Below are 26522 nucleotides of genomic sequence, written 5' to 3'. Positions count from 1 at the left end.
TACACACATATTCATATATATCACATACAGAGAATTTCCACATACGTTACAGTTTTCACATCCCCATAGTGTATCATTTATGTTCTAGATAGTCATGCAAAAATACCACTGACATTCATATAATACCTCTCTTCTAGCAAGGAACATAAGACCAGTATCTAATGGACCTATTAGAAAAACTGCATTGTGTTAGCACCTCAATGTTATGTTACAGAATAATGAAAGGTTAATGTGTTCATCTGTATTTATTCATTGCTTTCCACAGAGGTCCAAAAATAAAATGCCTCGTACTGCATCCTCATTACGTAAGTACTATACGTATAGCTTATGAATTCCTCTTCTGTTTCAGAGCAGTCAGAATTGGTACAAGTATTTTGAGGAAAGAAGAGGTTTAGTAGAACTTTGTTTTATCCTGAATAAGAACACTGCCTCGTAATGACTGTGTTGTAGAAATGTCAAGGCTGAAATTAGCAGTGGGTGGAGATCTCTTTAAGGGGAATTAAGTAAGTGGATAATGGAAGTGAAATACTCTTAGCATGGCAAAAAAAAAAATCCTTGAACTCTGAAAGGAGACAGTTTTCTTATTAATATTATAGAGGAGTTGAAGTAATTTTAAGAGGACTAACAAAACCTAAAGAAAGTTAAAACAATTTACGGATCATCATTTAGTACAGCTCTTGATGTTGCTACTTGTGGGTTAAAAGAGGAACGCAGAAGGAAACAGTAACAGCAACATTGGTGAAGCGGTAACATTCTCATCTTCGACTTTCCAGCCTTGAAATTTGGTCCCATCAGAGATTAAGACGCAGACTTGACTGTGTCTGTTGCATGGATTTTACAGTCATTCATGACCCATGTAATGCAATGGCAAACATACCCTGAGTTTTGAAGTGGCAGCTGAGAATTAGGTTTTGTTTATCAACAAAAGAGCAGGAGTGTATGTTTGTGCTTCTTTACAGACATATCTTGTAAACATGCACTCCTAGGAACGTCACAAAAGACACACAAGGATCAGGGATCATAAGCGATAAAAGTGCAAAACTTGCATAGTTTCGGTAATTAAAGGTAATAAATAGCAGACCTCTAAGATAACCTGTAAAAAATTTCTACCTATATTTGTAATGTTAGAATAAACTTGTTTTGGACCAAACTCTCCCATGCAGCCAGAATACGTAAAAATGTGGAACTACATGATTTCAGAGGCAGTTCAGTGAAGAACTGTTTCTCTTTCCTCCACCACGCTAGGGGGAAACAGGTGAAATAATACCCTCGAAAAGCCAGCCCCTTTCACTATTCCCTAAACTGACATCTATGTCCAGGCATTGGTCATTTCTTCTACAATCTTCCACTATAAAGTTTTCCCAGATAAAGTTTTTATCTTTTAATTAATCTGTCGTGACCTTCCTTTACCTTTTTCCCCTCCTCTTTCACCCTAACACTTTTCTCAATTGTTTCACTTTCCCTCTCTTTCGTTAATATTTTACCTTTTATTCTCTTAATCTCATTGCACTTTTACCATCTTTTAAACCTCACGTTAACCAAATCACTAGATTTTTATTCATTTGATCTTCTGACTAGGTTCCTGTCAAAGTTTTTGTTTTTTTTTTCCTCATCTTCTTTACAGTGAATACTCCTTGGATAGAGGCCATGTCTGTACCAAGGATTATAAATAGTACTTATATGCACAGATATGAATTATTTTTATAGCAGCCTTTATGATCAGAAACCATCTTTTCTTGTCTGCATATATTTTCATTTTCTTTTTTCCTGCAATACCAAACAAGTCCCATTCATATAAGGATTAACTGCCTTCAATTTCCCTTCTTCCTCCTCCTTTTTTTTTTTTTAATTTATTTTATTTTATTAAGCCATTTTCTTGCCTAGAGCTTGGCACAAATATCTTCTGAAAGCAGGTCCATGTTATGTTTGTGCTGCTGTAAAATTAAAAGTAACTTAACAAATTAAACCTATGTTTTGGCAAAAGAACGAACATGTAGGCCTGAAAATTCACTTATCAGTTTTGGCACAAGCAATTCAATACAACCAAGATACGAAAATCTGTTGTAGAAGTGTTGATTAAAAAAATGAAGCCTCGGGTATCATCGTCTAGTCAGCTTACGTTTGAAAATGACCTGGTACAACTCATTCTACTGAATGCGAGTCAGAGAATGGTTCTGGCTCCTCACATTCCTCCTCTTTTTAACTAAGACAGAATGGTGGTTTTGAAACTTTTTGATAGGGTGCTGCTTTATTTTACAAATTGCCTTGGCACTCCCTCAATTATCTTGCTTTGACAGATGTAGACAAATTGCTGAAAAGCACATTATCCTCAACCTAATACTAGAAAACATTAGAATTTACTCTGCATTTCGTGACCTGATTTTGATGTCTTTGCTTATAGTGAATTTTTATATTACCCTGAAATTGACTCTTTTGGTTTGATGGGTTTACTTCCCTTTTGCTTTACTGACAGCTAAAGATCACCTGCACTCGATATGTATGTATCAGTGGGGACTGAGGACCTGAGTATGTAAATATGTACCTCTGTAAGTGCATATGTATACATTCGCAAACACAGAACAAGGGACAAATTATGCCAAAAAACCTCTAATATATTAATCCATGAGGAAATAGATGCACACTAATCTAAGAAAATGAATAAATATAAGTAAAAGGTATTAAGAAGATTATTTCCTACTTCTTTCTTTTTTTCCCCCTTTCACACAGTTAATTTCCCATTTCACCATCTTTTTCCACAGCTTTCTCTTGTTTTCCCCTTCCATCTTCCACGTAAATCCTATGGCGAATTGGTTAAGTCCACTCCAGAGTCTAACCATCAATTCCCAGACACAGCATCTTTCATTTCAATGTTTTTGGCTGATTAGGGTTGCACTTAAAGGAAAACAAGTAAGTATGTATCAACATACAGCAAGTGCTACATCTGTGTATGAAAATACACAAACAGATAATTAAACATCAACAAAATATCAATAGGATTAGAGTGTCATGTTGGAACAAATCTTGATAAATCCTTCTCAATAACAATACTCTAACTACTGTGTCATAAGGGGAATATAAATTTAGCCCATTAAAGTGTTGTTGGACAAAGAAAGACACATTAATACATCTGTTAGTCATTTTCTTACTACTAAGGGACTCTAGTATTGTGCTGCAGATGAAACCTTTGGCCAAGAAGAGATGTGAAAATATGCAAATTAATGCTAACAACATAATAAATATCTTATTATTCATCAACAACTCAATGGCATACTAGCATAGTTTAAACCGTGAGTAATCAAAGTTCGCCAACGTTTAGACATACATACCTACAACAGACATTTCTGGAACTGTGGCATGATACGGACCATCAACAAACTCTGGGGCATTGTCATTGATGTCTTGAACCTTAATAATGAATTCTGAAGGAGGCTCCAGAGGTTTGTTTGTGTCCCTGTCGACTGCTTGAGCTGTTAGAGTGTATTCAGCTTTTTCCTCACGGTCAAGCCTTTTCATTGCATGAATGTCTCCAGTCTTGTCATTGATCACAAAGATTGTTCCAGCTCCATCTCCTGACAGAATATACTTGATTTTGCTGCTGCCAGGATCCAGGTCTGTGTGTAACTAAAAGGAAAAAGAAGCATTTTAGAGACAAAAATTACACCCAGAATTTTTTTTGCATTGGTCTAACCATATATTTTGTCAAGCTATTCTTTGTACTTTAATCTTAGCACCAATGATCCATATCTCAGATTGAATACACAAGGAGAGTAGGGATTTGTATGCATACTAATCAAAAGTGAATGTAATCATAGGCATAATTAGACTTTCTATTTAAAAAGCAGCTGTTATATATATTTTAAATCCCTGTTCTAAAATGTAAATGTCTGCAGAACTATTATCAGCCAAAATGAACAAGCACAAAATGTCCTTAACCTATTCGATCAAAGGGCGAATGAAGGATTAACAATAATATATAATGTAGTTTCTTATTTTTAGTTACTACTTTCAGCTTATTTTCAGGTGACTGAAAATGGCTGAACACTGGCATCTATGTAAATGATGTAATGGACAGCATTCACAGAAATTTAGAACCATATCACAACTCAGCTGTTAGCAGAACTTAAAAGGTTCTAAGATCTTTATTCTAAAAGTATTTCCCCTGAAAGAAAGCTTTGTTAAAGCAAGTTTCCAGAAATATAAGAACCCTTACACACATCTTCCCATTCTCCTCAATGCCCCATTATAAAAAATAATATCTAGGTTGTACTTTGCTTTTCAAAAAACAAGATAGGATTATGATAATCTGAAACATCATGGGAAAAATATGTTTTCTTCTTTACTTTTTTTTTTAATTAATTAAAAGCCTGAACTGAAGAACACTGGAGACAAACAAAGGACTTCCATTGATTTTTTGTAGGCTCAGAGCCAAGTACTAAATATCAGATTATCTCCAATAATTTTTAATTTGCGAGGGCGACCGCCCCAATTGGTGGACCATATGTATTAATGTCAACACATTCAAAAATACAGGATAATAACTTAAATATACAGTAATAGTGCTTTGAATTCTATTTACTATTAAATCTAACACACTCAATATGAACAATAAGAAGTGAATAACGTCATTAAAAATGTAACTTGCATTTATTATTTATCTCTCCCTCACAAAAGATAGTCTGAAGGAAATACATACAACCTGTTTAGGATAGCTGCAACATGACTTACAACAACTACTACTAGACTTGTTCGTGTTTTCTCATTTTTGTGCAGACAGCTCAACAGAAATTGTTGCTGGTTATGCATTTTGCTCTTCAATTGATAGCAGTGGTTGCTAGGGCCGAGCAGCATTATCATTTGATATAAGAAGCTGTATTAGGATATTAAAATAGGTGTGGGGAAAAAAGCCTTGTAACACTGGCTACAGCCAAGCCACAAGTAGATTTTTATGTCATACCACAAGTAGGCTCTGCAGGTTCTTCAGCAGATAATTGGTCACATACAGTTACATCTGCAAATTAGCTGTTTGGGAATAAGAGCTCAGAAAACTCGTTAACAGCACCTTACAAAAAAGGAATCTTGAATTGTTGCAATGAGCACAGCAGACAACGGCAGTCAGGTCTGATTTTCCAGTTGATCTGGTTTATTATACGTACAAAATCCTGGGCCACCAGTGTATTCTCTGCTCTGCAATAATAGCAGAACTCCCACTGACTACAAGAGGTATAACTTCATCCTCTGTGTTTTACTGGGCAACACATTATTACCACACCAGCTATTACCACACTATTGTTTTAACAACTTTTTAAAAGCACTTTAACTGTCTGTGAATATGAATGACTCAATCGAGTTCACTCTTCTTACCCTACCCACGTGAACGTACACATAGACATCAAGTGACAGCTGAGTCCTTTTTCCAAAAACTCAATCTGTTTTTCTTTTTGTAGCTGCCATCAGCTTTTACTTGAGAACAATCAGTATAATTTACGTTATGTTAATTAGTTAACAGCACTCTCCTGTTGCTTGGTACTGCAGTTTTGTCTGCTCAGTAAGACATGTTAATACAACTTTTTTTTGTCTTAAATGTTATTGTCCTTATGAGCAGGATTATACTCACTTTAGGTGTCAGAAACACAAAGAATTATTTTCAGGGTCCCAGAGCCTGTCAAGATCAATCCAGAATCTGTCTGTGTTTTAAACAGATTGTTTACACTTTAAGCATCTGTTTGGTCGCTAAATAAAATCTATATGTTATTAACATTGCATATGAAGGATTTGGCAGAATATTCATAGCTGAATTACAGTGTTGTCACATCACAACATTGTCTGGACACACACAACTCAGCAAGCAATTGGGAACATCTCAGTTCACCCAACTACACAGAGCCTTACAGTGAAAAACTATAATCTGAATTTCTAAGGCGGCACTGGCTGGATAAACTAGATATGCCACACAGATATTTGAGAATGCTCAAAGATTCTCCAGTTTGCTATTTGCTAATAAGTAGGAAAGGCTGTCAGTATAATCTCTGGTGTAACTTTTACCCACATTATCCAACAGAAGTTATGGTTCACAAATCAGTTCTGGTAACACTTTACAGTGCTAGTAAGATACCAACAGTTGAAATGAAAAAAAGTCTATGGTCACTATTAGTTGTTTCTTCTAATAGGTTAAAGTCCTTTGTATCAAAAGAAAGAAACAGATACTGCTATTTGAAACACTATAAAATGAAGGGCTAAACATTAAACAAAAAGTGCAAGAGCTAGAAGCATTTTATAATCTTAAATTTGAAACTGAGTCTGATTAGCAGAAAATCAGTTTTTTACCTAAATATTAAAAGTGGCAAAAATGACAGTAGGTTGGTTTTTTTTTTTTAGTTCTTTAATAAAAAACAAGCCATAAATATGGCTGTTTATATACTGAAATCATGTACTTTTTACGGTGAGCATCCAGGCTGACAGATTAAAATATCTTTTCTAGGTTTTGAAATTCTTACACTCTAATATCAAAATATTATAATAAATGACCTATGGAAGAGCCATTTTTCCAAAATCATTTCATTGTTTGGATTTAGGATTAAAACATCATCTACTTAGAATGTTAAATCATAGAAATGAAGCGAAATCCTAAGCCAGAAAGCATAGTATTTTTTCAAGTAATATTTCCTCTCTTCTACGAGATGTGAATGATAATTTACAGCAATCATCAAGCTTCAGCAAGCTGTATTCATGTGAAGGTTAAAGATCATTAAACACATAATTATATAGGGTCTAGGTGAATGATAGAGAGGCATAATGAATATGATAAATGAATAATGATTTCTGCTGAAAAAGCCTCACAAATGTTGTAAATGTGAAACTGCTTTCCACACCTGTAGCTTTATTTGTTGCGCCTGTGCTTGAAAGCTGACCTCTTATTTTTCAGAGCAATATCGAGAAATGTAACAAGAATTTCTATTTAAAACAGGAGATATCTATAGCTAGCCCCTATGTTCCACTACTAGACAGCATCCCAAACCAGAAAAGCATTTTTACTGGAAAACTTAAATCACGTTCAGAGTGAGTCAAACTCACTTCTTTTATGGGAGATTCAGTTAATTAGACTTCAAAGGAAGTGAAATCTTCTTCCTCCATCACTGCCCTGCCTGTGGGACTATAAATCCAAATACCTCTCTCCCTTAAAGTAGCAGATGCAACCCCACTACCCAATTCATGCCTGGATTTATGGCAACAGGAGAGGTTTTGGATCCTCTCTTAGTTTTAATGGTGATGCAGATGCCCTGTATTAATACCCTACTAATGGCTCCCATGTAGCCTCAGCACAGATCCATTCCTAAATAATGAACTTCATTCAAAATGAACCCTCTGAACACCACAGTTTCTAATTAATTCCTTTACTATTCTATATTATAATACAGATGATAATCAATGCAGCCAGTATTGACGGTAACAGCACACACAGTGTACTTCCACAAAACTAACGTTATTTTCACTAATAATGAATGCATATCTAAAAATATTGCCAACACACTATTCAAATATATAACATATATTTATAGTCTCCCACGTACATACATTACAAACATGCATAATTACAATCAATGCAAGAGAAACTGCAGAGATGAAACTTATTCAAAGAGCCTCTATATTCTGTAGATGTAAATGTACTACTCTGCAGTAAAAAACAAATACATGCGCATGTTACCGATATTACATTCTCCTATTCCATAGATATTTGTTCATCATATTTTTAACCACATTTTCTTAGCAAATACTTGGTTCAAAACTATGTATGCAGCCAAGGACTTAATGTATGGATGAAGGCTGCAGAAGCTCCGAGCTAGGTTTGTGAAGTTCTTTTGCAATTCTGAGTACACAGAGAGATTTATGAGTCTCTTCTGCAGATGACAACTGTCTCACTTGCTCTCAGTCAGCTACCTGGCAAATCAATGGTAGTCAAAACAGCAGCTTGATCAGCACAATGAATTTCATGTTCAAGCCATGTGTTCACCATCAGGAAAGTACATAATGCACTTGGGTCTGGTCCATACCCAGAATTAGCAGAAAGCTGTTGACTGGCCTTTGTAGTAGGACTGGGCACTTCAAGTCCTCTCCAGGTGTGCTGTTGATGCACAACTTGATACAGACTGGCCCATAATGAGATGCATCATCAAAGGGCGGATTTGTAACCCCAGTTTCCTCATATTAGTAAAAAGCATAAATATGTCAATAATTCACAAGAGGGGGGAAATCTACATATTATGAAAATGCTCCTGGACATTTTTAATTAAGAAAAGAGAAGAAGGCATTATGTAGTCAAGTTTTTATTTGAGTTTGTTAAAAAGTAATTAATTCATCCTCGTGTAATTACAAGGGAATTACCCCTTACTTGTTTCAAGGGAAAAGGCATAATCTGCCCTTAAAACTTCATTTTAAAATTTGCATCATTCTTCTCCTTCCTAACTCTGGAATCTTTTTTAAGAGATTAACTAGTGCATCACTGATTTTCACCTGATGTTACACAGATAGATACACACACAGCACACCAACACTATCCTAGTGCTTCAGGTTCTTCTATTTTTTACCTATGCCTTGCAATAACATTCCTCATTTATGAGGCAGACCCCATTTAGTGAACTAAGAGACAGAATGTTCAGCTTTTATGACTATTTTCCAAAACTGCTGGGTTCTAAGAAGCTCTAGCTTTTTCTGTGGAAGTATGGAAGGATTTTAGTGACTTTTCCAATCATTTATATATATATTAATGCTTTCAAAAACTGTAATGCACTTTACTCATCATGTCTTTCTTTCTGTGTGTGACTTTTGCAGGGTTTTTTTCCCTAAAAGTATGAACATCATTAGGTGTTACCGAAGGCTTTTGTGTGTGTTGTTGATGTGTTCTGACACATAATGGACAATGAGCACATTTATTGATGACCCATAGATTAAAAATCATTCATAATTAAACTATTATAGATAGATTCAATTCATTTGCACACAACAGAGAATTAATAAAGTGAATGTAATTTCAATTTAGTAGAATATCTCATTTTCTCCATGGATAGGCTCATTCCATCTCTAGTAATGGGAACTATAGCTGCACAATGGGGAAGAGGAAAACCAAATATTCTGCATTATTATTCAGGGTAATGACAAACTGGGGCACAGATTTGATGTATCTGACATAATGTCAGTACTTGGAACACTTTTCTGAAAGAGAACAGACATGTCCGTGGATGACAAAGGTTTCATTTAAGATATGAGAATCATGTAACTTGAAGCCTCTAGAGTAACTGTCAAAAGACGTTACTGCTCACACTTCTCAGCTGCAGTTTCATAACCATATTCAAAGAGAATTAAAGCAATAATATCCCTAACACTTTCATTTAAGAGTATAATCTCTGCTTTTATCTGCCTCAGTTTCCTACCATGTCATTTGAGTATCTTTGATTCCAGATGGCTTCTTTTATGTTTCTGTTTATTCTTTGCTACTGCTTTTTTATTCTATTTGATTTGCTAATTTTGTCTCTGTTTATAGTCATACTGCAACTGTGCACAAACTGCTTTTCATTGCTTACCTTTTGGTATCATCTTATAATACACTAGAGTGAACTGTTGTTTAAAAACTGGAGACAAGATTGGGATCTAACAATCTGTTTGTTCCAATTCACTGATTATGACCAACTGATGCAAGAAAAGAGCTCAGGAACGTGACTGAGTCTTGATCTAAGGCCTTCCTGGTTAGAGCACCATTGGTCCTTTCTGTATGTCATGTGTCACCCTCCCCACCAGGCTGAATTAATAATTTTTAACATATATTTTCACTCAGTGTCTTGGGAGAACAAAGATAACTATACTTGTTATTACACATGGGAGGAACAGAGAAAGAGATAAACTCACTTTTGGTCTCACAAAGATCCGTATTAGGAAAAAACATCCAGACCGTAGGACTACCCAAGCCATTCCTAAACAGCTCTACGCATTTATCTCCAGTTAATCACAGTATTAATTTTTAATTAAAATTGTTATGTGTTGCCGGTGTTGTTTCACAGAAGTTGTTCCCCCTGCCAGGGGAACTCCCTAAGAGGGAGGAAACTATGCCTTCAGATGCAAAGTCTTCCTCAAATCCATGTTCAAATCACATGTTCATCTTCAGTGGTTGTGATGGCAACAAAGACAAGGCAATTTGTTTCTACTCTTTGCTATCTTCATTCCAAAGCAGGTTGATTTTTCTGTATATATTTCTTATATACCTTGCTTCTTCTGAATCCTTATGTTAAACCAGATGATAGCTAAAGCTTTCTGTTTTCCTAGTTCTGGCCTTGGCCATTTCCATTTGGGAATACCATCTGTCTTCCCTTCTGTCCTGAGAACACCGCCACCACGTATGACCTGTGTCCCACCGCAGCTTGGACTGCCGCCTTTAGTCACTGCTTTCTGCAGCTATTTAACGCCCAAGTGTCCTGTGTCAAGTGGCCTCAGATGGCTGGCACCTTTTTGTAGTTGGCTTTCTGCCTAGCTTGGAGTTCATGTAACTATTTCTGAAACCAGACTGCTGTTCCTTTCTCGTGTTCCAGCAGACACTGCTCCTGAAAAAAGGTCTTGATTTTTTAACCCAACTGTTTCTGATACTTGGAAACATGCAATGAAATTGTGTCATATTGCCAAAGAGGAATCCTTTCCCATCTCATTTACTTCTCTATTATTTCATCCATAGTGTACTGTGGTTCACCACAGGAGATCTGAAAGCTGGGTATAGAGAGCCTCAAAAATCACACGCATTTTTAGTCTTGTAAAACATATTCCTCTTCTGTGTCTTTGGGGAGGAGGGGGGAAGTATCTGTCATCCCCTACTGGTTGGGGTCAAGCACTTAAATTAACAATTCCAGTGCTTCAGGCATTATAATTAACAGTGCCTCGTGCACTTGTCACTCTTTTCCCAACTCAGTGAAACGGCAGTAAAGCCATTTACTCCCTCCTCCATCTTGTGAGTCTTGGACACAAACTATACCGTCTTGCCGCTCCTTCCTCAATAGAGACAAAAGGTGGGGAAGGCTGGAAAAAACCATAAGCCATGAGAATTTCCCAATCAATGTGCTAGCCAGAAGTTCGGCAGTTCCTATATACCACATCCTTCTCTTCTGTTCCTTTAATCATCATCATCTTATTTACACTGTTCTGAGCTTTTCTTCCATGTTGTTTGAGCCATATCTTTTCTTTCCTTTTTAGAAGCATATTATAACTTGCTAGGCTTCATTCTCAGGCATAGAGTACATTGCACGTGAGCATTAAGACCTCTTTGTGTTTTTCAAATTATTTTCTCAAGTGAATGTCAGAGCAATATCTTATAATACATACTCTTAGGATTGCAGAAGAGGAATAAAAAAGTTAATCGCTACATACCCACAGCAGTAATTTGAAGGCTGCTTACAAAATCTGCCAAACTAGACAAGCTATAGCCTAGATCAGCAAAGGCAGAAAACAGTACAATAGGCCAGCGCGGTCAAAGGTGATAGGATATTTCTATTTATTTAAGCATATTTAAGTTGTCATGATTTTACAATCCTTCAAGGCTCTGCTTTCAGCTGCTTTCACCACCCTGGCTTCTGATCATGCTTTGCTCACAATGATTAGGAGGATCCCAGTGATAATATATTTAACCTGTCTTCCTTCTTAATAAAAGAATTTCAAATCCATGCAGAATGCATTCTGTTACTTAATGTGTTCTGTTATTTAATAATATTTAATGGAACAAACCTGAAAGCATTAAAATACCTTTTTTTGAAGGTAATTTTTCAAACTTAAGATGAATGCTTAGCATACTTCAGTGTCTGAACATAAGGAAGTAAGTACTGTCTAAATCCACATAATGTGTAAAGCTGGCAGTGCAAATAGAAAGCTCTTTTCTAGCAACTGGCTGTCAAACACATCTACAGTGCAGAAATATAAACATCAGCTATGCAGCCAGCTTTGAGCTAAAATTGAAAACTGTTGAGAAGGTAACTGAGTGAAATAAAGAGAACTGAAAAATTAAATTGTGAGTACTTACATATTGGTTATCTTATAAACTATCTGCTTACGTGTGATAATATAACTTCTTTTTAGTGTACTTACACTAACCTGGGAACTGTACACATAGGTACAGTATACATTTTTTCTTACTAAAAATATTTTTCAAGTTACTTGGAATGTGCAAATAAACACAGCTAGGAAATGCTACAAAGCAAATTCCTTATGAGATGTCAAACAAAACATCAGTTCTTCAGAGTTACTATGTTTGCAGTTACATAGTAACATCACAGTGTCATACATCAGAATAAATAGATATTACAAGAGGATAATTTGATTATTTTTCCCCATTTTCTTGCAGTTAGATGTTTATGAGGGATAACTCATGCAGAATTGTAAGTTATTCAGAAGAACCTGGTTGAAACTAGTTATTATGATTTCATGCAGTTTCACAAGAAATTATTTGCCACATCACTTGTGTGGCTTTCAAAGCTTCCTAATGTAATTTCCCATACATTTCCACTAAGTCATGCATTCTTGTGAGTTTCTTACAAACTGACTTGCAAAGGTTATGTCTCTCATAATGTGATTAATTTGCAATACCATTAAATTTGAAATATTTTTTTTAAACCACTAGAAAGAGATCATAGCTTCTGCCTTTGTTAATGCTTTTCTGGAAGAACTGACAGAGGAGAGGAGAACACAAACCATTACACACAGACAATATTAAATATGCAGAAATAAACTACTGTGCCCACTCCAGCAGGGTTTGATATTTAGTAATATATTACTTCCAATTCTCTAGCAACTTGTAGTGAGTCCTGCAGTCCCCTTCTCAGTACATACGGAGGCTAAAGTCTCAGTGACAATTACCACTTTTTTTCGCACATCAGATAACCTGACCTGTTTCCAAGGAGGAAAAAATAGCAGTGCTATGATTATAAGTGTGGGCACTGTTTGGAGTATTTATGTCATTTGCTGTAAACACCTAACCTACCTGTGATTCAAAACATCCAAAATTTGGGGTCAATGTCCCATCAAAAAAGAAACTCTGGCTCAGCATGAATACGGACAAATTGTATACAAATCAGTATCACAAAAGCTGTAAGTGTGTAACATATGTCAATCTCAAAACAGCCAGAATGCATACAGAGTTAGCAATGATTTAGTCTAGACCTTTATCCAAATTGTCTGAGCTCATGGTGAAGACTACTGTGGGAGACTGCGGGAGACATCTGTACTAATTTAATGATGGTTGAATCACTGTTGGTCTTCTCTACCCACACAAGCTTGGTAGCACTCATATCACTCTGCGAGCACAGAACAGCCAAAACCCCATATGGTCCTCTCCCCATTCAGCTGTTCTTTGCATTTCTCTACTGGGACATCCTTCTTAGAAAGGAGAGGTGACCAGCTATCCTGCACTAATATCTTTTGGTGTTGTGAGTAGCAGACAAGATACACAATACACGCTAGACTTAAGTTAAGAGGCAAAGAAACCTATCATGATTTCTCAGGACCTCTTTGCAAATGATACGTGTATTCCCCCTCCTTCAAAGAACCGATTATCAGGTGGCCCACTAGAGCACGTAATGGCCGTAAAAGGAACAGCAAAGGAGAGAAACAGCAGCATAAGGGAGATCCTTAAAGATCTCCAAGGACTCTGCTGAGGTTTCTCTAATAAAATGAGTTCAGGTACCTACTCGAGGGGCTCAGAAAAAAAGAGAAGAAAAAAAACCTTTAAAAAGGTGAGAAAGAGGTACAATGTTGAGAACTGAAGTTTTTAAATGATCCAAATGATACCCTAGATACAAGAATGACACAAAATCCAAATATCTTATGTACATTCCTGCTATTTATCTGAAAGAACTCTACTGAGAGAACCAAATGACAGCTGGTTAGCTGGGCAGCTGACAACTGCAGAGTCAGTACTCATCTATAAATAATGATTATTAATTACTTGTATTACAATAACACATAGAGGTCCTTGTTGACACAAGGGCTCTGTTATACTGTGTGCTGCAACCTTCACTGAGCTTACTTCACTGTCCTCTGCTTATGGTGAAATATCAAATGGCTTTTTTTCCCCTTCCCTTTTTCTGAAAAAGGGACAAGGAAGAATGAACCCAGAATACATAATTTTAGAAATGAGTTTCTAAGACATTGGTTAATTTCTACAATTACCACCTATGGCTTCAGTATGGCTCAAACTTATGGAAAAAATGGGGCTGAATTCTTGCATAAATTTCTAGTTCTAAGATGATTATTTTTTAATTTTTTTTTTAATGTGAATGGGTTTAGGGTCTGATATAAGACCCAGGAACTCAGTAGGAGTCTCTGTCTCAAATTTCAAGGGACACCAGACAAAACTCTTTATCTGAAACATATATAGAGTTATAAAGAAAAATACAGAACCAAAGACACTTCCCCAAAAAGACAAAAAAAAAAAATCACAACTGACATCTAGTTATTAATTCATATTATGACTCCATAATTTATAGTCCAGTTAAATTCAGAATTTACCATTAGCCTACAAGGTTTTTTTTTTATACTTTTCTGATAACTAATAGATCAGGTGTAACCGACTTTCATACAAACTAGATAAATAATGAGATTAACAATTATCTGACTGTGAGATAATAAAGTGCTGAAAATAGCAAGACCTTGAAGTAAATTAGAATATTTGAGATTATTTATCAAGTCAGTAAAGCTGCCTTTTTACATTTACTCAGGGTATAGGAGATGGAATATTTTGTTTGTCTATGGAGATGGGATCATTGGGTATGTAAATGGATATTGATGGCAAAGTTAACTGAAAAGATAATCTGCTGTATGTTCTTCAACAAAATATTAGCAGTACAAATGCACTGTTGCTCAGTTCTGTTATGGGTATTCTGACACAAAAACTGATAGAGTTAACAAACATATCTTGGCTTATCAAATGTTAACTCTTTTTTGACACAAATTGGGATCCTGGCCAGTCAAAAATCATAGTCATAGCATGATTAAACCAAACTTTTTTTCCACCCATACTGAAAATTCAAAGCCATATGAAATATCTCACTACTGACCACAATTGGTTTCTGAGTTTGTATATGTTTATCAGCTGGACCATAGTTCCCTGTCTCAGCTACGCCAACTTCACTAATAGGTAGCTTATCTCAGAAAAAGACAGAAACCCACAGGATAAGAATGCTTGGAGCCATAACTTTCTCCAGTCTGGTGCATAACTACTTCTGATTTTACAGCATCAATGTCAGCAAGGTGGCTAAACAGGGAAACCCCATGGCTTCTCCAGTCTCCTTTCTTTTTCCATATGTTGTATGAGAAAGTATGACATAGTGGTAGAACAGGCTCAAACATTATTTTCAAGAAAAAATAATTAGCCTGAATATAACCCTGCCCTTCTAATCAGCACAAAACCCAAGCAATCTCAACCTGACAAAGAGAAAACACAGAGCAATTTTGGGGGACTGCAACACTTACATTTCCTATAATAGGATAGAAATTCATAAGAAAAGCAGAGTCCCTGAGCGAGCTATATATTCTGCTTTTGTTTCCTATATTATTAATATGTAGGTTTAACAAACGGTTCCAAGCCTGTGAAAGAATCCAGAAAGACTGAAAAATTCTTATGTTTGTCAATCGTTACAAATAGGTCATGAACAGTCCCTTAAAAATGACATTCATGGAGATTGTAGTATGCATAAGCATTGCTAGAAATCATCATTTAAAGATTTCATTCCACTTCTTGATCTGCAAATACCATGGATTTCTTAGAGCTGACCTGTAACGTTAAACCTTTGTGTGCTGCTTGCCAGTATGGTCAGTCTCTACTCAGTCCTGTTTGAACAGTTTAAATGAATATTACATTAGTTCCAAACATTCCAACCTGAACAGAATGTATATTTATAAGACAGAATGAAAGATAGTAGTGAAGTTGTATCATATACAATGTTTGACTCTTTATACCTTAAAAAAGAACTTCAATGTAAGACTTAAATAGTTAAAAGTCTGGCACCTGTCCTTTACCAATAAAAAGGAATGAGGTTATGCAGACTAGGTGATGGATAATAGAGAAAATGTGAAAAGACCGTAAAAAGCCTCCATCTAAAGTATACTATATTGTCACAACAACAACAAAAAAATCCTCATATTTCAGCTTTCTTCTATCTGCTGAGATATAGTTCCAAAGGGATGGCGGTAGTGTAAGTCAAAAAACAAACAGCAGCCAGTTTGGATGATGAAAACAACCAAGAAATAGAACTATCTAGAGTAAACAAAAGGGAAAGCAGGAAGAAACAAAAGGAAGTAAATACCAAGCATATGGCTCCTAAAAAGCACATAGAAAAAAGTTACATGAATGTTAGGCAATTTAAATCTTGCCACAGAAAATGAAGCTGAGAATATTTCACTTCCAGATGCCAGTTTATTGATTACAAGATGGTTGGATTTTTTTTGTTTGTTTGTTTGTTACAAAAGACAAACAAACCACAGCCTTACAAATACCCAAAAGCAAAGAGGAAAAAGCCCCCAACAATCTATGTATGTTTGTGATAATATTCACTTTAAGGGCTACCTGGAGAGTTTTACATTTGATAAATACGTTTTCTTTCCTTTTCCTGCTCTTGTCTACAAGAGATTTGACAATAACTGAATTTTTAAGCCTGTGTGGAGAAACACTGGAGAAGCAGACCCTCACTATCAAAGGGGTGGGGGAGTTGCTCGATGGGAAGAAGCTCTTCCAAGAAATCTGCATGAGAAAAAATTAGAATAGCAGCTAGTTGAAATCAAGGACAATACAAGGAATTACATTCCTGAAAGGTGGGCCACAAGTTGTTTGCAAAGATAACATAGATTTCAATAGCTTCTTTGACTGCAGATGATAGCTAAACGAATGGATACAGAATATGAGATCAACAGAAAGCCTCTGAGTTTTTTGTTTTTTTTCTTTTTTTTCCAGAAGTAATACCTGATTTGGATCTCATTATATTCAATAGTGAGTGCATTTCTTTGCTAAGAATACTCCCAAACCTTATTTATTCTGCCTGGAATCTTACTGCCAAGCTCATTTCTTCTCACTCCCTGTGGCTAAAGCTCTCTTCCGGCCTGATTCTCTTCTAGAAGTGACATTTTATATTGATAGCCCAAGCAAAGAGAGTCATCATCAAACTGGCCGTGTCATTCAGCCCCAGGGTGCAATGCCAAGAGTGATCGCACATCGTGAATACCAGCAACTCACTCAGAGCTTTGCAGAAACCAGAAATAACTTTTTATTTGCCTTCCTGCAATCAAGGTAACATTATCATCATCTAAATATTAGTACATGGACATCATGTACATTACTGCACAATCTGAATGTATCACCACAGCAATTGAATGAGCATCACCACACCATTGCAAAGCAAAAATTATTTTTTCTTGCCATTCTGCTGATGGGGAAACAGAGTCACAGAAATAAAGAGACCCAATATTCAGAACAAATTGAATAGTTGAAGGTCCTAAGGACAGCTGCTTGAGACCACTAAGAAGCTACACCCAAAAGAGCAGCCTTACCCTTGTAGCTGCATATATTTTTTCACTTGTATTTTTTTGGACAAGAATAATGATTCAGTGACACTCACTTCAACCATTCACCTGCATATTACTGAAAAGTTGATTTAGGAAACAAATACAGGTTTGGGAAAAGACCAATGCAGTATTTTTTCTGAACGTTTCCTGACCAGAATGCTTCAATGTTATTTTACATTCAAAAGCTTTTTATGCCTGTATATGCATTAATTTCATTCTTTTAAAGTATCTAACTTTTTAATATGTTCAAAATGTAAACAAAATGCTTCCTTTTAAATTAATTTTATTTGTTATCATATTAGGAGTTTCTTTTTCATATAATAAAAATACTATGACTAGCCCAAAATATCTTTTGATATTCCAAAAACTTGCATTTAGAGTGACACAAAAGTATCTTTTCTTCCCAACTTTTCAAAACTGCTCATGAAATTAAAATCTATTACTCATCTCAGAAGAAGCACTCGAGTTCTAGGAGAATTAAATTCTTCTTTGCTTTAAAAGCAAAACCATTCCTGCTACCTACACAAATCTTCCAATTAAACCTTTACTTCCAACAAAAATAAAGCAATTGCATTCCCTTTGTTTATCATAATTTAATTATTTTCTTTATTAGAACCAGCTTTATTTTAATGTTTTAGTATTTTATGCTATGACTCATTCTGTAGATACCAGAACAGCTTTCTGCCACGTCTTTACTTCCACAGCATCACAAACATAATTAAAACATATTTGCTGTGATTATACTTCAGCATATACAGATCAACATATATTTTGCTCTTAGGTATGGAATCCCTATTGTTCATGTAATTACTATGAAGAAATAATGCAAATGAGCCTGCTGGAGATAATTACTGGACTTTCTTTTTAACTTTATAATGTTATAAACAAGAATTGGCATTCCACTCAGGGGTGGACAGCACTCATTTTATTGAATGCTTTAAAGACTTCAAATTAACAGAAGCTCAACAACCATTGTAATCATTCATCTAGCACATATTAATATCTCTAAAATCAGATCTTGGATTGTGGTCTAGAATTACATAGATCAAGATATCTCTGATTAGCATACCTTAACAAACAAAATTAAGTATTGTGCTTCTGCGATAAAGGACATCACATCTATGACTTGGCAGCTGCCTGCACAATTTGAATAAGTAATCACAGCGGGATAAGTTAAGACTGGAGTAAAATCCACATTTATTGTACCTGCTGAGAGCACTTCTTAACTTGTGTAGGATTTAGAAAGACCTTTAAATTATTTAAACTTTTTTGTAGTTTGCAATGAAAGTCATTGAGCTACATCACAGGATGATAAACATCCACATACTATGTTCTCCTAAATTAGTTTCCTCTCATTCCCAGTGACAGAATTCTCTTACAGTTACTCAGAAATCCACAATCAACACAGAGAAATCTCGCCTGAAGACAGTCGTTTCCCCCCAGTAAACAATCTCTATTAATCACATACACGTGTTGTCATGGTCCAAAAGAACATGGAGGCACAAGACACTGCAGAAGTCTACCTCTGAAAGGGATGGGCACAATCGACTCCTGCCACTAGCACAACTGACAGTATTCGGAGACTGGAAAGTGGCAGGGTCATCCCACAGGGTCAAAGCCTCAGATGTTCAGTCAAACCAATCTCTCAATTTTTGCTTTCCCCCCTTTTTTTACCTAGTGTGCCTTTTCTTTACATTATTTGGGGTACTGTGCATAAAGGAATATCCTGCTGCTTTATCTAATACCCATCTAAAATTTTTGTCGAGTACTCTGCTGACTGGGGTGTGCAAACCATCTGCACCAAAGGAAAAGATGACAGGGGCCATTCTAGATGAATGATCCCTTAGATAGGGTCACCCCTGGTGCCATCTGATTGATCTACAAGGCACTACAGGCAGTCCCCTGGACTTAGTCTCTTTCCTCTGCTCTCATCAGCCCAGGCTGAGTCCTGCAGGGGTTCCAACTGCTTATTTTTTCCAGGGATCAGAAAATTATATTTTCAAAACATATTCTCATCTTCTATAGGATATCATTATGAGGAAAGTCAAGTTTTCATAAATAGCAAATATCATATAGAAGCCTGATAAACTTAACCTAAGGCGAAAGGTCAATGCATAAGCATGCCTGAAAGCTGATAGACTGAGTTTTCGGAAAGACATGATTAGCCCTTATCATCTTCGTTCTTCAACAGTCTCTTCCTAATCATTTCTTCCAGTTTATCTTTCACGGATTCTGCCTCCAAAGGATTCTGGAATACAAGTTTTGATGCACAAACCCAATCATTCCTGTGCGCAGCCCTTTCTGTTCTTGCTTTGATTATTGTTTACTAGCAAATGAATTAGGCTGAGTTTGGTCTGGCTTTTGGAAATCTCCAGTCCTAATTTTTGAGGCTCTTTTTGAAATTATACATTTGTGATGCTGTCCATAATTTTGCCCTTTCAAAAAGGGCAATCAAAAGAAAGGATACCAACTCTCCTCTGAATGTGCCATGACGTCTAGCTGAAGCACAAACTATCAAAAATGGAGATACAAACAAAACAAAACCCAAGGTAAAAAAGCGCCATTTTTATCTATGCTGCACTAGTAGGCTCTCCCATCATTTCAAATACAGAAATGTACCTAGGTATCTCATTATGCTATGTAGTAGCGAATTTTTGTCTATCCCTATGCTGAACGGAAATCCAATGTTATAATTATCTCAGCATTCTAAGAATCTCCCCAAATGCCTGTATTGACAAAGTTGCTCTTTGATGCTAAATTTTGATTTATATTTTAGCGATTTCTTTATTTTAAGCAAAGGAATGGGGGAAGAACTCAAATTGTATTTGTTCACATGGAAAGAAAACTCATTTTTGAGAAAAATAAAATTAAACTTCAAGAGCTTTGATATATTTCTTTTTTTTGGCGCCTCCTTGTATTATAAAAATTGAAAGGAACTTTTACTTGATGCATATCTAAACTCCTTCAAGTTCTGCAATACGTGAGTTTGAATTAAGTTAGCATTATTTTTGAAAGGCTAAGAAGTGCAACCATAGGTTAGCTCTGTTCAACCAAGCAGTGTCTGGGCTTTGAACTGACAGAAGCCTTTAAGTGCAAAAGCTTAGGTAAGCTGATAAAGATGAAACCAGCCACATCTGCAGTTACTTATATGCAATTCAATTCAGCTCTATCGTACCATGAATCTCAGATATTCTTGCACATTTTAAAACAGTATTACTGTGGGGTAGTAAATAATAAGCTTGCACAGATAATGAGATCTCAGAGAAAAGGAGAAAAAAACCAAAAGATTATTTCTCGGTTCCTGCTCCCCCAGAACATAAGTTGTTACCACCACAATAAATCATTATTGTGAATTAAAAATCCCAAACAATTTTACTGCGCTATTAATTAGAAATTTCCCCTTTAGCACGGAAAGAGCTTTCCATCCTAACACAAAATTAACCGGAACAGAAGAGCAACATTTATACATTTATAACATTTATAAATTACCTTGTTGTTGCATTTACATTTGGCTAAGATCAAGAAATTTGGCTGACTCACACTGTACATACAGGAAAGAGCAACAGCAGCATTACCCTGCATTCAATCCTCCCTATACTAGGAACTCAGATGAAATACAGAATGTGGGCTACTACAAATTATGGTTTACTTTCCAGGAAAAAAAACCCAGATTGTTGGGTCCTGTTCCCCCACCCCTGAATTTGAAGATCATTGGAATGAAATACACTGGTCAGATACCTTCTTTTAGAGAGCTAAAAAGCTCTCTGTGCGCAATATCAGAAAGTAAGTGAAATAGGAAATGCTACATCTGTGCCACCTGAGGATTCCCAAATACCAGGGCAATCAGGACCGAAATGAATCCACACCACCATACTGGCCCATGGTGGCCAAATCAGTTGAGTAAATGTCTTTTAGCAATCTGTCTGGCATAACATAGTCCAGCTACATTTTACCCTCCTTGTGGACACAAATGAACAACATAAACTCCAGATGTAATTGGCCCTGCCATGCCCTTACCAAAGTCAATGCAACTCTGCAGTGCCAACAAGTTTTGTGACAGCTTTTAATTAAAACAAATAAACAATGAGATTAAAATGTAAATTACAAAAGCACCATCCTGGTAATTCCGTGTTGGTTAAACTTTTTTCTATGTGGCCACCAAAAGCACACAGGTAATTTAGTATTTCAAACTGATTTTGCAAATAGATCAGCTGTTAACGTAAAATTGTTAAGCAAATGATTTCAGGAGAAAACCGTTCTGGGACACAGTTATGGGAAGAGGTCACATATGCAAAACTAAGCTTTGCCCAATTGATTTCTAATTATAAAATCAGAGGCTCTAGAGTTTGTGGTTAATAGTCCTTCCCTTTAGCCTGAAAAAATAAACTTACAGCATGCGCTCACACACAAATACAAATACACATAAAACGATTCTCCTTGTTTTAGTAAGCAAGTATGTGTCCTGGCACTGTTCAGCTAAGAATGAATCAGACGATGCCTCACTGAAGGCCATCTATGGAATTAAGTCTACAATGCCTCACTGATGGCCAGCTGTGATACAGCAAATTGCTCCTTATAATAAAGCTACAATAATGTCTGTTTGGGGGGAAAAAAAAAAAAAGCCACAGGCAGATTCTACAAGGGCTGAGTAAATTTAAATGCCAATATCAGATAATTACATAATTTTATGTTTCCCTTTGTAAAAAGATAGTGGCAAAAAATTTCATATATTTAATTAATTAATTCTTCAGCACCAAGACTGCCAGGACATCTGAGTCTCTTGTTTCATTTCATCTTTGCATGAAATTGGACAATTCTCGGGATGAAAGAAAGCCAAATAGCACAGTTCTACATATTAAGTGTGCTCAACATAAGGATGCTTTCTGAGTAGATTCTGCACCTTCATCATAGGCTAAAGTGGCAGGAAGGTAAGTATACTTTGTCTATCATAGAAACAAATTAGGAAAATCTTTAGTTAACATATGATGTGCAAGAGCATTTGAGTCACAGGTCTACCTGCCTGTTTTATACAACAGCTGTATTCAGTGTACATGCATTGCATTTTAGAAATTAATGATTTCTTCTGAGTTTATAATTTTATAATGATAAAATGCTAGCACATTCATAAACATTGTGAATCTTTTTCTTGGGGAATCTAAATTCTGTGCTGTGCTGCGTGATTACTCAAATAATAAATTACTACTCCTCATGACAAGAAGAGAAGAATTGTGATGTATATAACTTGTCATCTCCATCACTAATACTTACAAATGAATGCATCTAATGATTTGGCTGCTAGAAATTTCATCCTGTAGTTTTGCTAAAACTTAGTCATCTTCATTATTTTTCTCTCTAAAGCCATAAAAAAATTTCATAAGAAAATTACTTTTTAAAAAGAAAAATATTTTCTTAATAAATCATTACTTTCAGTTCTGGTCTTGATTTTCCGCTGCATTATTCCACTTGCACATCTATGAGAGTCAGCAGAGCAGAGATGACATTTCTTGAACAAACAGGTCTTTCCTTGCTCTGCTCCAGTTCCCTTATCACCCATTCAAAGTTACACAAAGTAATCTGGAAAACAGTGCCATGAATTCAGTTGCATGTATCTGAGTAACAGGTTTTTAATCATGTATTGCTAGTAGACCAGCTTGCAAGCCAGCAGTCAAATTTTGTGGTGGCATCACCCACAGATGTTTCACAAAGTGAGACACGGGGAGCTGTCAACCCACTGTGAATCAATTTATTCATTCTCACCAACTCTCCAGTCAATTTCATCCTTCAAGGTGCAAATTAGAAATACAGATGTATTCCCTGAAAAGCTTTCCAGATTCAGGTTTTTAAAAGCAAGTTAAGAGCCTGTTGGCTCTCATCCAGTGTAGTATCAGTTTAACACTGGAGGAATACTTCCGCAGGGAGCTACATCCCCAACTTTGAAGTGAACTTTGTAAACACGTATTCATATCAGTGATGTCTCTGCAACGCCAAAGTCCTAAAATTTCATAGCCACAGTCAGGACCTGGGAAAACACCTTTCGACTTTCAGCCACCTCTACCAGAAGTGGAAAGTGTAAAGCTCTAAGACTACGCCACTGTCTTAAATGACACGTCTGACATTGTTACTACTGGGGACCATAATTTGGAGGACAGCAACTACCCAAGACCGATGCATGAACGAGAAGGAACTTTAGTACTTTTTAGCTATGTAGAACAGTGAGATATCTTGCACTAATTCAAGATATATTCCATCTGCAATGACATAGAATAGAAGGTAAAAGGAAATTTGAAGTTGAGTCAATAAACTATACAATAAAGTCATTACAGGTCTGTGATGTGATGAGATGAACAGCAAAAAAGGATAAACAATGGTATGTTACATCCGTTGCATACACTCTAAGCACTGCTGAGTGGAACTGTGTTCTTGTAATTTGTTTGTATTTGCTGTGAGAACTTGCACAAGTCAACAGATAAATAAAACAGTAGAAGTCTGTCAGGTTTTCTACTACCCTAATATATAAAGATTTTTTTTTTTTCCTAACATTGCAGAGTGATATTAATAACGGTACAATATCAGTTTGACTGATAGAAAGTAGATCAAATTTACTTGCCTAATTATGCCTCACTTTGGCCTAACCATAAGCACTATGAAGAACAGGCAACTAACCCAGTAGACTGCCCTGCTGTTCTGGGTTATCAGTTGCAACATTGGTTTATCTTGATAATATATATCAGAGGTTGAATGCAGAAGACTATGTAGGTAAGAAGCAGCAATGAAAATGTTTCATTCGCAATATGCTTGCTACCCTTTTTTTATTTAGCTAAGACTGCTTGGAGTAAAATATTTCATTCTAGCTCAGAGATACTGCTAAAATTTTTATTAATATGCATTGTTCTTCCTTTTTAAATCTTACAAAATTGAATCTAAAATAATACCATTCTGGATTCTGAGATATGATTATAGGTGAGAAAGTATGATTTTCTACCAGTCACAATGGCAATGCTATCTCCTTATTTTCATATTTACCCATTATTTTAATATGCAGATAATAACAATCCATAGCTACATAAATGTAAATACCAGAGAATCCATTTTAATCAGGACACATGAAAAAAAACCAAGTATGGAAGTGTAGAGACAAAGCAGTACTTCACAGAAGTAAGAAGTCATACACATATACAGTTTACATGTTTATTATTGCCAGTGAATTCTTGAATTGCTCTTGCAAATAGCTGTAGGATAGTGACTCAACCAGGGTAAGCATCAGCCAAATCCAACCAAAGGAGGAAAAACAACACACACATTTTTCATTTTGTTTATGGCACAAGAATGAACACTGTACTCTGACCAAGACACTTTCAGGACTATGAAGAATATGTGCTACAAAGGCTTTAGGGTGCTCCATGAATGACTGTTTCCTTTTGAGCTACATAAAAGATTGTAATGGACTCTTCTGTCTCTAGGGAAACTTTTAAACCCTAAACAGAATTTCAAAAATATTTTGCAAGTAGTATGAAATTATTGCTATAAACCTAACTGCAGATGCACAGATTATATTTAAACTATATTTTTAGAACAAAGTAGTAAAAAAAAAAAAAAATCAGTTTTGAAGGGGTAAGCTTTTATCCAAATTAATAGGGCAGCTCATGCAGCTGGTTGACTTACGGCTAATGTGGTACTTTTCAGAGCTTTTAACACACTTTGCTGATTGTTTGCTCAAGGCATATGGTTTGAATGAGCTGGGCAGTGCACAGTACAGCTGGCAGACTAGATATCAAAATCTGGCAATAAGCCTTAGAGTTATGTATGACTAGGTATCAAATTTGCCTGAATTTTATGTTATTATTTCTACCATATCAGCGTAATTTTGAAGTTACTTCAGATTCTACTACAATAGATGCCATTGCTTCCAATCTTGCAGCAATTAGATGTAGCTGACCCATGTTGTGGAGGAATGGTCTTAAAAGGGCAAAAGCTTTTTTCTAAGGAAAAATAATTACGAAAAGCTTTTATTAAACAATCTCAGTATTTTCAAAATGGGCAAGTATCATTTTCTCTAGTGCACAGACTGGGAAACTGTGACAGGTGCTGTTCCAAATACACATTCATTTTAATCAAGCAAAGAATGGGAAGTTTTTGGCAGCTTGTCCTGTTTTCACTATCACCTCCCATAACCTAAGTCAACGGTTTCAGCCTCAGCTCTGACATTCAGGAAGGTCTAACAAAACTCTCCAGCAGTATCTGAATACAATTTTTGTATTAATTTAATAAATGAAGCATCATTTTTAGACTCTCAGCATAATAAACTCTCATTTGAGCTGAGTAGATTCATAAATTCATGCTGTTAAAAACTGTTTTCATCAGAAATGGGCCAGCCTCCCATGGTGTCCATTCATATTCCAGTTCTGAACTGTAGGAGGGTGTTTGCCAGTCACAAGTGTTCAGTTATTATTACAGAGTGTCCTTTATTGCTGCTTGAAAAGCCAATATAGAACCTAAGAGCAACTCTCTCATCTCAGGCTACATACAACTGCGTATTTCTGAGTATATATTCACAGTTTTTCAGTGAAGTGCATCACATTTTTATGCCACATGAGCTCAATGTAATGAATTAAGATGAATACTAAGAGAAACAGAGAAGCAGCAAGTTCCCTGCTACAAACCTGCATGACTATGTAAAAGTGCTTTGTAATAAAATGTGTCTTGTAATGCAAATGCTTCACTGAACTCAAATAGCATTTCAAGAACAATGGACTTTTTCAAGCAAAATAAATAAAACAGCACATACCCTCTATTCATCTCAAATATTATTCTCTTAAGTTTAGAAAGAAACTAATTTTCCAGAAATTCCTATTTCCAACAGTAGAAGTCTCATAAATTTGTGACATTGACTAATATCTTAAACAACAATGAACAGCTGGGTAATTTTGTGAAAATATATTTCAGTA

General features: G+C 35.9%; 1 protein-coding gene across 1 annotated transcript in view; it reads right to left on the bottom strand.

The window, feature by feature from the left end:
• The window catches only part of CDH8 (cadherin 8), a gene marked incomplete at both ends in the record, with an annotated part of 135265 nt that overhangs the window by 92915 nt on the left and 15828 nt on the right, over positions 1-26522 (bottom strand). Inside the window, one exon of the mRNA XM_082319601.1 lies at positions 3327-3621. Within this exon, the coding sequence (XP_082175727.1) occupies positions 3327-3621 (295 nt within the window). The remainder of the gene's footprint in view (positions 1-3326; positions 3622-26522) is intronic.

Source organism: Platalea leucorodia (assembly GCF_965183815.1).
Source record: "Platalea leucorodia genome assembly, chromosome: 8".
Taxonomy (NCBI): Eukaryota; Metazoa; Chordata; class Aves; order Pelecaniformes; family Threskiornithidae; genus Platalea; species Platalea leucorodia.
Note: the sequence above shows the minus strand (reverse complement) of the source record. Positions and strands in the feature narration are given on the sequence as shown.